This window comes from Rhipicephalus sanguineus, chromosome 3, assembly GCF_013339695.2.
Source record: "Rhipicephalus sanguineus isolate Rsan-2018 chromosome 3, BIME_Rsan_1.4, whole genome shotgun sequence".
Lineage (NCBI taxonomy): Eukaryota > Metazoa > Arthropoda > Arachnida > Ixodida > Ixodidae > Rhipicephalus > Rhipicephalus sanguineus.
The window spans coordinates 27,208,572-27,223,238 of NC_051178.1; the positions used below are offsets into that span (position 1 = coordinate 27,208,572).

General features: G+C 44.2%; 1 protein-coding gene across 1 annotated transcript in view; it reads right to left on the reverse strand.

The window, feature by feature from the left end:
- Positions 1-7,144, reverse strand: part of LOC119385337 (adult-specific rigid cuticular protein 15.7) — a 30,218-nt gene extending 23,074 nt beyond the window's left edge. The window contains exons 1-2 of the mRNA XM_037652796.1: positions 7,079-7,144; positions 1,729-1,863 (exon numbers count right to left, since the gene is read on the reverse strand). Coding sequence (XP_037508724.1) covers positions 1,729-1,863; positions 7,079-7,144 — 201 coding nt within the window. The remainder of the gene's footprint in view (positions 1-1,728; positions 1,864-7,078) is intronic.
- Positions 7,145-14,667: the final 7,523 nt, after the last annotated feature.

Sequence of the window (14,667 nt, forward strand, 5' to 3'; positions counted from 1 at the left end):
GTTGCGTCTGCAAGTGTCGACATTGGAGAATCAGACGCACTTAGATATTTCTTGTATATATGCTTCATCAACGTGCATATAATTGTATATTGTGCATAAAGTTCATCAAAATTGTAAATTAATAAAACATTGTGTATACATGTATATATAACAACGTGTGTCACGTCTTGATATGATGGTAGAGGACTTGTATGGAAAATTCACAGGTTTTCCCGATCTTCTCCGAACCAGCTCCTCAATCATCATTCACTTCGTGGATACGGCGTGATTTTTTAACGAAATTTTTCTCCTCAGTCCCAAGAATGCATTATGCAGAGAAACATTTTTGAAACTGTTTTATTTCGCTTCCTGCCCATGGAAAAAAACGGAGAAAAATTGCGAACACGAAAAATTAAAAGGTTCTATCAAAATTTGATGGCGCCCATTTTGGTACTCTGGGTCTCAACGAGTGTGAAACGTGAAGAATCAGTGGCGGTTCTACGAACTTAGAAAAATATCATACTTCAATAGTGTCACTGCTGATTTGCGACCGCATCCTGGGTAGAGGCACTTCATTTAAGATGTGAGCATTTCATGCTGCGGGAAGTGTCCAACCTGGTAGTACCGCACCTCATCAGGTGGAAGTAGTATTATCTTGCTCCGCTTCACAGTGCTCGGTGAAGGTTGCTCATCTGTCTTTGAACTGAGGCTTGATCTTACCCCTTGTTCAGTGTCAACTTTGAGGAGCACATTCGCTATGTTGGATTTGAAAAACAGAAGATCTAGTCTGTCTGTATATCTTTGCACCCAGAAGCTTTTCGCAATCTCTCTGGTATTCAATCCAGCTGTTGCAGCAAGCAAGACCCAAAATATGTTCAAAAACTCTTAGTGTCCATTTGCTCGTCCGGAGGGAAATTCTGTAGTAGGAGATGCAGCGATCAATTAGGTCCACTCCATGCATGTACTTGCTGACCACGTGAGGCTGCGTGACTAGTCAGGTACTGGTCAGCCAGTGATGTCAGGTATTAGTAGCTACTAGTAGTCAGCTAGTGATGTCGGGTAATATTAGCTACTGGTACCAGTGGCGTAGACAGAAACTTGTTTTGTTTTTTTTTTGGATGGGGGCACACCCTTGATGCGTCATGGTGTCCGTGCAGGTAAGTGTGGTCGAGCATCATTTTGCGCTCTATATCCCATAGGTGAAAAAAAATTTCGGTGAAGGCACGGGCCCGTTGTGCCACCCCCTGCCTACGCCACTGACTGGTACTAGTAGTCAAATACTAGTACCTAGCGTGAATAGTCAGCTAGTCAGGTACCTAGCTCAAAAGGGTTAGAAACACAACTGAGACCCACAGTACCCAAATGGTTATCCTGAACTTCTGAAGCCTCTGTGACTGCGTGCAACTGAACCATAAGAGCGAAATTCCTTCCAATACATGGTCTTTCGGGCGTCTATAGTTAAAGGAATGTACTATTGATGGTGTCGTTTAGGCTTCAACGAAGAAAGAAAGCTTTTATTTACCACGAGGACGCACCCGAGCGCTCGTGCAGCGCGCAGCCTTCTTTGTTTACTCGTTTCTCGAACATGACTGGACACACGGCGCCACTTCTCGGGCCTTAGGGAAGCAACATGTCTCCTGTGGCAAGACGAATTTGAACACGCGAATACCGAATTGTCGTGATCTGTAGTCTCTATAACAACGGTACCCATGTGGGTACTCCAGGACCGAGGAGGATAACGCAACTTACATAGAATCGCTCGGCGGCCGCAAAATTGCCTCCCGCTGCAGAAGCCAGCAGGGGGTCCCCGTAGTAGCCGCCATAGCCTTGAAGCCCAAACTGGCCTCCAGCGCTGACGCAGCCAGCAAGAGTGACAATAATAATCTGCAAATTAAAAAAAAAGCGCAGCGTACTCGATTACTCGTAAGCGCCATATCTGACTCTAACTCATTCTTCATATGCGTGTGCGACATAACCGTTTCAGCTACCGTACGCAACATTCATATTTGGGTCTAAATTGTGCTATAGTCTAGTAGATCAACGTCCAGTGCCTCTGCGACCGCTAGAGCAATGCCGTGCTGACCGCTGATGTGACAAGAAGGAGGGAAAGGCCAGTTTTGTTTGTATTTTTCTTATTTTAAAGCCGATAACCTTTCCTGGGATACATGAACGCAGAAAGTTTGGTCTGTCTGTCTGTCACACGACTCAGCCACTCTGCCAAAGTTTAAGCACTTACTGAACACCCAGCCATCTTAACTCGTAGCTGCGTTCATGCTTGTGAACATTGTCGATCAGAAAGCAAATATTACGCATATCTGAGGCGCAACGTCAGTACGCAAGTATTAGGTGGTGCGTTTCTTTACTAGAAAATACATAGATACGTAATTCTAAAGACCCTAGTGTTTCTTAGCCTGCGCTGAAAATGCGACGCTATGCACGAAATAGCCCTCTGCCGACAATATGGTGCTGCCACCTGGCAGTTGCCCTGGAAACAGCATCACGGGTGGCCGCGGATGAGACCAGGAGTCATGTAATACGGCCGGCAAAAGACATCTTTCGACGACAATTGCAGCGAAGAACGCAGATACGCGGCCAATTTTTTTTTAGTGGCTTTGACACACGATTTTCATTCGACGTCACGTTTGCGAATGCGCTCGTATTACACACTACTTTTCTGCTGTATTTGCTTAGGTCTCATTTTGATAGATTACGATAGCCAGCGAGATGCTGCTTGGGTCAACGTCTCTGCCAGCTCCTTTTTATTTGCTCTCGTATTCTCATTATCACGACTTTTATTGAAATTTCCCGGCAATCTTTAGTAATGCCAGCTTTTACCGACCACTACACTTTCTGGTACCAATAAAAAATTACACCATCTCCCGCTAAAGGGAACCATGTGTGGATGCGAAGCAGCGGGGAGATGGTTAGCTTGAGAGGGATATCGTGTAATTTTTTTTTTCTTGCGTTCTAGAGCATGTGTCTTCCTCTGGCGTAGAATCAGCACTGTCTTCCAGTCTCCATCCAGCTCCCGCTTCGTGAAACTGTGGCGTCCGAGGTATTCGACTTCCGCAAAGTCGCAAGATAATGTGCGTCTGCCTCTCTGCAGTCCATGCCATTGGTGTCATCGCGGGATTCTTCAGCGAGGGAAGCAGAGCACGAGCGCCCCGCGTCGAGAGCCACAGAAGCAGAGGCGGCCATTTGGCCGCTCGTGCCACGTCAAGACACCGGAGGCGTCGTTGCTGCCTACTCGTAACTAAAGTCCCTGGATATTTTAACACGAAAGTGTTTTATGCCGGGGTCCACCAAGATTTCAGTGACGTATTTCCGTCACGAAAATGATGTCCAAAAATTTACACGATCGGATTGCAAAGAAAGAAGGTTCTATCAAGTGGCGTCGAACCCACGGCCGCTCTGTCCGCAACAACAGATGCCGGGAACGCTATACACTGCGCCACGGTCACAGACTATAGAGGCTTTACAAACGCGATTTTAGGGGCGAAGCTCCTTAAGGCGGCACCCGTTCGTCCCTCGTAGTCGCAGTAGTAGTCGTAGTGCGTAACCATTCTTACGCTTTGACCTCCAAGGTGGTGCCGGTGGGAGATTTTTCCTGTGCGTTGTCGAACAATAAAAAATTCGCAGCGTGCGCGTTAACTAAAAGCCGAATTCTTCTGTCTCTCATTCCCCATAAGCAGCCATTGGCATGTTCCAGTAGGAAACGTTAGTAGAAGTAGAAGTGTAAGTGTTAGCTAAAAGCCGACTTCTTCTGTCTCTCATTCCCATTAGCAGCCATTGTTTACCTCCAAGGTAGTGCCTGGTGAGATTTCTCCTGTGCGTCATTAAACAATAAAAATTTTGTTCAAAACGCCGTTGATTGATGAAATAAACCAACGAAAGACGCCAGATGTTTTGTAAAAGCAAAACGAAAGAACGCCAGATGTTTCTAAAGCAAAATGAAAAGACGCCAGCTGCTTAACGAAAGACGCCAGATGTTTTCTAAAGCAATGGTTTTCTAAACAATGAAAATTCACAGCGTACATGTAAAATTAAAGTGAGCTGCAAGTCGTCATAACTCATCGAACCTTTAGTATAAACGCGCCCGATCTCACGTCGGTGATGATGTACTGGGCAGAATTCACGGAAGATTCACGGTTTACCGATGAACCTCCGCAGCTTCGCCCACTCATCATCATTCACTCCGTGGTTATGCTGTTTTTTTATATCTACCACTCTCCCGGTTGGTGGGGTGGTGTTGCCCTCTGGGAGCGGTAAAGTAATTCGTCATTACTGTGGCCTCCGCGATTAGCACCTGCAACGCGTTACACGTCCATCCCATTCGGCGCGTTTTCAATAGAAGTTCAATTTTGTCAATGCCTTTACACATCGCGAGGTGTCAATCTCAGCCCAAGCGTCGTAAAAGCGTCGGCCTCGCTCATAGCATCACGCTAATCCAAACGAAAAATAGCTCTGCGACGCGCACCTGCCACACCTGGCTGTATCACCGCGTTCCTCGCTCACGCGCTCGACCCGAGAAAAATCGTGGCTGGGCTACCGGGGCGGCACGACGCGCTTTGCGTTTCCTTCTAGTCCGGCCGTGGCGTTCAATCATATTTTAGCATGCTGCGGGATGGCGACCAAGTTCTGCGTCCAACGTGCGACGCTCTTCTGGCTATCACACCTCGTACTCTGATCACACCATTAACTGCTACAGCTACCACAAGGGATTGTTCAATAATTCACCATGGACCTTAGTCGTCGGGATGGAGATGTACCACCAATCATCAAAGTGGGTACATGCACGTTAAACGGTGTCATAGCTGCCAGACATCAATATACATTGTGCAAACTTTCTTATATCAATGTGCAGTAAAAATTCAGTTACCTCTGTAAGGGCACGCTTTACTTTCGTGGTATTCCGATTCCTATGACGGAGGGATCAACCATGTTTTTTTAGGGGCGAAGCTCCTTTTGGTGTGGGTCTGTCCCTCCTTTGTAGTATGCAGTAGTAGTAGTAGTAGTAGTAGTAGTAGTAGTAGTAGTAGTAGGTAGTTTACGTAACAAGGATTCGATAACAGAATTCAAAGCCGTTGCGTTGGATAGCATGTGGCGTGACGCTATATGCTATGCTTTAGGGTCTCGCCTCCTCCTCGTATTCCTCCTTAGCCTCAAATCGCTCCTCTCACTCTTGCTTCGCTTTCCCGCCTCCTTGCTATAAATATATTTTCCTATACATGGTTATGACTACGTCACGCGAAGCGACGACATCAGAGGATAGCATACGACAGCACACGACAGCCTGGGTCCCTAACGTGCTCAGCAGCCCCACCACGGTGGTCTAGTGGTTTTGGCGCTCGACTGCTGACCTGAAGGTCGGGGATCGAATACTGGCCGCGGCGGCTGCATTTGCGACGGGGGCTAAAATGTTTGAGGCCTATGTACTTAGATTTGGGTGCCCCAGGTGGTCGAAATTTCCGGAGCCCTCCACTACGGCGTCCCTCATATTCATATCGTGGTTTTTGCACGTTAAACCCCAGATATTATTATTATTATTATTATTCAAGTGATCCGTACTTAAAAGAAAGATATGACACGCTTCAGCATTCTCGTTCTGGCAGCACCGGTTAAGTTCGCCTTAACATTACCTCTAGCCACCACAATACCACCAATATTGGGCGATGTCGGACCCAGAACGCCTTTTGCTGCGCATAATAGTTTTTCACAAACACACGCGGTAAAAAATGCCACAGGTGGCTAAAGATGTAGGTCTAGCTAAATTCTCCCTTCATGACAGCGGTTACGCGTGAAGATGACGCACGATCCTAATACAGTTAGTTTTCTGGGCATCCTAAACAGCACCTGCAAAGTTCCGTAATTCTCCCAAAATTTCATTCTGAATAAATGTCGTTTCCTCTCCTATCTAAGAAAATAAATATTCCAATCTGATGCACCCTTTTTCTAAAGCTTCAAGATACTCGTGCGGATAAGAGGCAGATACTAATTCGTAAGGAAAGCTTCGCCAGCTGCCAAATGGTCATGTCTGAGTTGCATCGATGTTTAAATTACTCTGGTATATATGGTCTTTGAAAGGTTTTACCCAATTCTAGTCAATCCAAAATAAGAAAAAGAGTTTAATAAATCTACCTACACTTTCGGCTCGGCATACCACCGCCACACATTATTGATTGCATCCCGTGTTCGATTTACAAACTGCGTAATCTTTCGAATAAAGGCATATATTTTAAAATTGACGTTTCTTTATACCCAACTGTGATAATCTGTGCAGCACGTATTGTCTAAAAGGCAATCTTATTTGAACTCTCGTGTTATGAGGTGAAAGGAGAACACCTATGCTGTACCCCTTTACGCGTGTAATAATCCGTAGTACCCGTAGCAGGAATCAAACCTGAGTCTCGTACACATCCTTCTCAGATTTGAACCGAAATTACGATTAAGAAATACCAAACAATGAAAAATTAGCTCCGTGTAGCCTGGTTTTAGTTTACTTATTTTAGTTTACTCGTGGTAAATATTTATTTGCGAATCATCAGGCTAGACAATAATGCGTGGCTAAGCTTTCTTAGCACTCAAGAATCGCTTGCGCGCCTTTAAGTTTGTGTGCAAGGGCATTTATTTGCTGTGAACTCCTGAACTGGCAACAGGGAGCACTGCCTGGCACAGGATATAACGAGAATGAGACACACACGTACACTTCTGTGATTTTCTAATGTCAGCTGCTTCAGCACGCCCGTTAGAGCCATTTCTCGAACATTAAAGATACTGAATGCAACGTCGCCAACTACGTAGGACTAAGGACTCACCTTGCAGAACATGGTATTCGATTGCAGTGAAGCCGCGGGAGTAGCTGCGATGTTGCTTGTGTGCTTGAAGAGTGTACTGTCTCGTGAGTGTAAGAAGCGAGAGCTCATGGTGAGTTTTATATAAATGCGTCCGTGTCACGTGCTTCACTTCCATTCTCTTTTTTTTTCCCTCCTCACAATGGTGACACTACAGAGAAGACACCATTTGCCAAGAGGGGTGACAAGGAGCTCGGGTGAGAGGAGCACGCGAGAAAGGTTGCGGAATCGGTGACACTGCAGCTCACAGGGTTACGCGGCGGGCCACTAGAAAGCAGACCGTGGCTGATCCACTTGCGACCTCGAGCAGCCATGGCGCGGCCAAGCAGGAAGAGAAAGGACGCGGAATTGTCCGTGGTTTCCGAGGAGTAGCGTCCAAAATGGGAGCACCGGCATGGCCCTAATATTTAAAACATATATCGACCTTATGTGGTCAGCTTTCCTTCCCAATGTAACCCCGAAAATAATGTTTGCAAGACATTTCCTGCTGAGCCTGTTTAACACAGCTTCCGCAGTCAATCTACAGCAATCGTGTCAAAATGCACGCCTGCAAGGCACTGAGGGACAAGAAGAACATGAGGTCAGCTGAAAATTTTGTGAGTGTAAGTAACATACAAGCCGTAAACATTCCTCCCTCTCTCCACACACACACACACACACACACACACACACACACACACACACACACACGCACACACACACACACACACACACACACACACACACACACACACACACGCGCGCGCGCGCGCGCGCACGCACAACTGTGTGTGTTTTAAAACAGACAGCAGCGAAAGCTTCACGTTGCCATGTTCGAACATCTGGTCGTCTATTTTCATGGGCAAACAAGTGGATCAATTTCATCGCGGGATCTCTGGTATCGCCACTGCCTCACGCGATATCGCGTCAAACTAGGCGCTTAAAACTGTAGCCGGCCGCGTTCAGCGTTTAAGGCTGTATCTATGACTACTCCCTGCAGACACACTAATTAGCGCAAAAGAAACCACGGACAAGGTAAAAACAGCAGACAGGACGCGGCGCTAGCGCTCCGCCCTGCCTGTTGTTTACCTTGTCGGTGCTTTTTTTGCGTTAGATATGTCTGCAGTTTCAATACGCACCTACACTCTTTAATACTGTGAGTATTCCGTTTCTATTAGAGCGAACGTGTGCTTTCCTGAGCGGCGTCGCAGACCTATAACACGTAAAAGAAGTCGCTACATTTGCCATTTGACCTGTTATTAAAATAACGCGTTCCAGCTCTTGGCGCACCAATCGCGTCGTATGCCTCCTAATTAGTGACACTACGACGCAAAATTTTCGCTTTGCGTTTCAGTAAATTTTATTATGCTTTCGTTATATCTCAAACACGTGCTTTGGCATCCCCCTGCACGTGTAAACGCTAGCTGCAATTGAACTTGTTGGTGGGTACACTGTACTGATATTCCGTTATCATTTTACCTTAAGTGGCCAATTATAATTCACGCATTGAATGTTTTAGTAGACTTCGTTTGAAGAATAAATACCTGATTTGACGGGCATGTTACATATAATAATAATAATAATAATAATAATAATAATAATAATAATAATAATAATAATAATAATAATAATAATAATAATAATAATAATAATAATAATAATAATCAAACGTTTATTTAATGTGCCCAGGAACAACCGTAAGGTCTTTGTACTGGCGCACGAAAAAAAACACAAAAAAACAAACAAAAAACAAAGGAAACATTCATAACAAAATATCAGGGATAAAAAACGTTATAAAATTGCACATATACAACTATGCGCAGGAAGAAAAAAAATATCAACAGTGTACGAGGCTATGTAAGTACAGTGCAAAGCTCGGAGCAGAATAACGACTGGGAGCTGTGAAAAACATCGAGCTCCAAAAAGTAAGCATTGTAAAGACGTTGTATCCTGCCAATGGTCGAATGTTCACAGAGGCAGGCGGTTACATGAAAAGGTCTATTCTCTCTGGTCAGCTTACGTGGAATTCGGAAATTAAGACAGTTGAGCAGAACAGGGCAGGATATGATACCATGCACAAGCTTGTAATAATAATAATAATAATCAATCAATCAATCAATCAATCAATCAATCAATCAATCAATCAATCAATCAATTATTTAACGTGCCCAGGAACAACCGTAAGGTCATTGTGCTGGCGCACGCAAAGAAAACAATAAAAATAAACAATACAATACAGACAGTTTTCAGAAATAAAAAGAGCAAAAACACGTAGACAAAGAGAAATGAACACAAAAGGGGAGGAGTAAAATGAGACAACACGAGAAATATTGACGGGGAATAAAAAATTAGATTGCATATGTACAACTATGTGGAAAGACTGAGAAGGGAAGACTTTGTACATTGTGCCACACTATGTCAAAACAGTGCAAAGCTCGGATAAAAACAATGATTGTGGGCTATGAAAAACGTCAAGATCAAGAAAATTAACATTGCAGAGACTTTGTATTCTGTGGACGGTAGACTGTTGGAAGAAGCAGGCGGGTACTTGAAACGGTCTGTTCTCTCTGGTTAACTTACGCGGAATTCGAAAATTTACACAATTGAGAAGTACAGGGCAGGATATGATACCATGGACTAGCTTGTAAAGAAATAAGAGATCAGAGCGATTTCGTCGGCAGTGAAGTGATGGCAGTGATAATAATTCAGCAGTATTTGAACGAGATCCAGAGTCATTTTTAGCAAAGCGATGGTTATATATGCTGAGGAATTTTTTCTGGACTCGTTCAATGGTGTTACCGCTGGATTGAGCAATGCAATTCCATATCACGGACGCATACTCAAGTTGCGGAAGACATATTGCCCTGTACAATTTGTGTAGGGCCATGGGAGACCTGAATTCTCGAGATATTCTACAAACACATCCGAGAGAACGAAGGCCCCGCATAGCAGCACGCTTAACGTGAGAAGAAAAGTTTAACGCGCTGTCAACAACAACACCAGGATCACTGATTTCATAAACCTTGCATAACGGCACAGAATTGACAGAGTATTGAAATGACACGCTAGATGTTTTGCTAGTGACAGACATGAATTTTGTCTTCCAGGTATTCAGAGAAAGGTTATTACCGTTGCACCATTCGGAAAAAGAGCGCAAGTCTGACTGCAGCAAGCGACAGTCGTTAACTGAATGAATTTCCTTAACAATCTTGATGTCATCGGCATACAAGAGGAAAGAAGAATTACGAATGGCAAAAGAAACATCATTAACGTAAATTAAAAATAGGAGTGGGCCTAATACCGACCCTTGAGGGACCCCACTAGTCACTTTATACAAATAAGACGTTTGGCTATTTACGGCTACATAACAATATCTACTGAGTAGATAGCTCTGCAGGAGATTTACAACCGACAAGTCAACATTAAAGTGCGCAAGTTTAACCATAATCAGTTTGTTACTGACTACCTCAAAAGCCTTGCTCAGGTCACAGTAAATTACGTCAACCTGTCCTCTCTGAGATATAGGTGTGGAGATCTGCGTCATGAAACTAGCGAGATTTGTGGTAGTTGATCGGCCAGCGAGAAAACCATGTTGATTAGGAATCAATGAGTTTTTCACACTGAAAGACAATATGTTGTGAAGAGCCAGCTCGAAGATCTTTTATGTGGCACATAGTAGAGAAATCGGGCGATAATTAGAAGCATCTGTTTTAGAGCCCGACCTAAATACTGGAAAAACACGAGCAGTTTTTCACATGCTAGGAAATGTGGAAGTGTCCAGGCAGTTATTAAATATCGTAGTCAGTACTGGGACAAATATGCTACCATAAGCTTTTAGTATGGCGGAAGGGATGCCATCTGGGCCACATGATAATGATGGTTTTAAGCGCTTAATGCACTGGATGAGCTAACTGCCTTGAGCTGTTGTCTGATATCAGTGCTGGAGTCTAAGGCCTTACAAACGGATGAGAAATGTGTGGCAAAACAGTCAGCGACGGCATGCACTTCTACCCCATTTGAATCTAGTAGTCTGAAGGACTCTCCGCTTTTGCTAGACCGTTTACGTACATACTTGCAAAACTCAGCCGGCCTGTCAGAGGCGCTTTTTTCTAAGAATTCAATGTACGAACTATGATCCCGTTTAAATAGGCGTTTAGAGAGAGTTCGAAAAAAGCTGAACTCTTCCTTCCACTCGCTGGATGGAGAACATTTAGATTTCCTGTGTGCGTGATCTTTATGCTTCAGTGCACTTATAAGTTCAGATGAGAACCAGTGGGGATATTTACATTGTTTAGGTGTATACTGGGGAATAAAATTAAGCATGCTGCTCAGTACAAGCTCCGTAAACCGATCAACCTTGTCATCAACATTAGGTTTGTCAGTAACCTGTGACCACTCAACGGTGGACAAGTGATGATAGAGGCCCGTGTAATCACCTCGCTTGAACGCAAATCTTGGAGATTTGTTTACGTAACTGCTGTAGCTCGTTGTTTCGGCTGATGCAGATAATCTTACGTTAAGTGGTGGGTGGAATTTGTCCGGACGTACAAGAGAGATGTTGGAGCGGGAAACTTCAAGGGGTTGATCGTTTGACACACACAGGTCTAAGACGTTGCCACTGGAATTGACGACTGAATTATGTTGCACTAGGAAATTAAACGCCAGAAAGTCCAAGAGCAGGCTGCACTTTTTCTCTGTGAAATGATTGTAATGAGAAAAGGTAAGCGTGCTCCAGTCAATTCCAGGTGCTTTGAAATCCCCAAGAACAATAATTCTGTGCCCACTATGAGAAGATATCACAAGTTCAATAGAAGACATGACATCGTGAGCGAGGCAGGGGAAATGCTGGGCGGTAAATAGAAGCATCCAATCAACAATTTTTCACGGCGCTCAAGGTTGTTTTCTAGCCAGATCGATTCTTCGATAGTTTCTAGGTCTTTCCGTCTAACGGATTTCAGTGAATTGTCAATGGCAATCAGCACGCCACCGCCTTTCTGTTTGGTTTCACTGAAATCTCGGTCACGGCGGAAGGTGGTGTAGGTCGGGGGAAAAAAGTCCGATGAGGGAATTTCAGTGCCGAGCCAGGTTTCAGAAATAGCGATAATAGGAAAAGAAGACGAAAGAACATTAGAGAAAAACTCGAGTGTCTTGGTACGCAGACCCCGAGCATTTTGGTAGAATATGTCTACGTTACACGGCACTTTCGATTCCAGGCACTAGCTCAGAGGGATGAAGCATGTCATTGCGCAGCTCCCCACGAAATGGCTTGAAGAGGCATTCGAAGGGCCACATCGAAGGGTCATTCAGGCGTTGTAGCGTGTCCTCGTCAACTTCGATATAGAATGAAGAATATGACTGGAATCTTGTTTGAAGTCGCTGGCAGGAAATGGGAGACATATCGAATGAAGCAATATGTTTTTTGATGTCAGCAGCAGTGGTGTCCGGGCTCAGCTTCGTAACAAAAATGGCCTTTGGCCGTTGTGGCCGCTGAGCTACAGATATAGTGGATGTCTGCAATGCTCCAAACGAGGCGGGTTTCTTCTTTCTTACACCCTCAGTTACCGCTGCAGAAGAGGCTGTCGCAGGCATCACACTGACACGCTCGGACGTGTCTACGTCACCTGGCGGCGAATTCGAAGATGAAAGAAATTTGGACAGAGGTTGTTCAGAGTACGCAGGTTGCTTGGAGGTCACCGATCGGCCAACGGTCACCTGCTCTGGATGGATCACAGGTGCCTTCACTGACACGGCGGCCGTGTGGCGCGTCAGCTCTTCACGCAGGAAGTGGACCTCTGCACGAAGGGAGGCGACCACACGGGCTTGTTGTTCAACACCGCGGGAATGATCCTTACGGAGGCGCTCGTTTTCTTCGCGTAGTTGGGATACCTCGTCGCTAAGGAACGAGATTCCCTCCAACGCGTCGAGGAGGAGGCGGCGCAGCCCGGCGAGGTCACCACCCGGAGGGGCACACGTGGAGAGGGAACCGGTTTGAGAGCTGCAGTGCTCATCGCCGCACGCCGCTGAGTTGTCTTCGTTAGGCGTACCAGAAGAACTGCTCAGATCACATAAATTGCAGCAAAATGAGCTCGATCCAGACTTCAGATGTTGCAGCTCTTCATCAGGCCAGGTTACACACTTCGCATGAACACGTTTAGAACAACTTTCACACCGGAAGAACTGCTGCTTACCGAAAAACGGGCAGGAGCATAGCAAGCATGCATCCCGACTGGGAGCCATAATAATAATTTTTATTTCTGCCTCAAGAAAATACACTGACAGGGGAGCTGCAGAAAAAGCTGTAATAGAGAGCTTGACCGAGCCACAGCCCCTAAGTACGAGGCCACTGCAATAGGCAGTTGAAAGCAAAAACCGTCCAAAAAAAATCAAACAAGACACTCCATAGCAAAGGAGACTAGAAACGAACAGAGTGTTACCTACACTTTCTAGAAACAGCATCAATTGCTTCCTCAAAATAATAATAATAATAATAATATTAATAATAATAATAATAATAATAATAATAATAATAATAATAATAATATAATAATAATAATAATAATAAGAAGAAGAAGAAGAAGAAGAAGAAGAAGAAGAAATCTTTATTGTCATCTTGAGTTGTACAAAACAAATAACAGGCCTGTCAAAGCCAGACGGCGGCTTGGAGGACTAGGCCCGGCACATCGGCAAACGAGAGATGACATACATATTGAAGAGCTTGTGGCGTAAAATAATCAGAAAGAAGACATGTAACTCAATTACGCTACATTGAAACACAATAACAAACAAGAATCAAATTAGCGGAAGGAATATTACCTAAACAACAGAAATGTGAAGATAAGGATTGAATAACTTTAAACAGATTATACGTGGCATGCAAGAAAATAGAAACAATAGTAATGCGATAAACGGTGCACCCTTAAAGCGACTTTAGGCTGTTTTGTAGACTGCGTTTCTTCGTTGCAGAAAAAACACTGTCGGGGAGGTCATTAAAAACAGTAGGGACATAGACCTTTCTAATAGCTTTGCCATATCGTGTTTTAACGAATGGTACAGAAAAGCGGGAAGTTTTTCTTAATATACGAGGGGCAATGCATTCTTTTTTGAACTGAGAGCCCCAGAAATGCCGTAATACAACAGTTTGATTGAAGGACGCTTTGAAAGACGGCAGGCGAAGTAGAGAAAATAAATTTGCATTGTCTGTTGAGGAACGATTGTATACAATGGATTTCAACATGCTTTTTAAAATACTGTCAACCCGGCACTGCCATCGCGAAGAACAGAAAGCAAATAATGTGATGCCGTATCGCAGGATACTGTAGGGAAGGGCAAGCATGATGGTCACTTTAATATTGGTGGGTGCAATTGATATGATATTGAAAAGTAAGCATGAGGTTTTTCGTAGTCTGCCACAAATGTAAGCCAAATGATCATTCCAGGACAGGTTGCTATCAAAGAACACACCAAGATATTTTATAGAAATAACATATTCAATGGAAATACACTTACAGGAGGCACAATCACGGGCATGAATAAGTAGGGGGGGTTGCATTTATCACCATTGCTTTCAATGGATTTTTAAAGCAAGTTAATTTCGTTTTTTTTCTGATTAACCACCAAACAATTATTCGTAAACCATGGCGCAGCCTCATAAACACTGTCTTGTAGTAGTGACATCGCTTTATGGTAACATACATGTTTTGTTAACAGAACAGTCTCGTCTGCATACTGAAATTCAAGAGATTTTTGAACAGCAGCCGTAAAACCATTTATGAATAAATTGAATAAAAGAGGAGATAAAATGGATCTCTGTGGTACATCAGCTTTCAAGGGAAGTCTATTACTGAAAGGTAACTGAGTG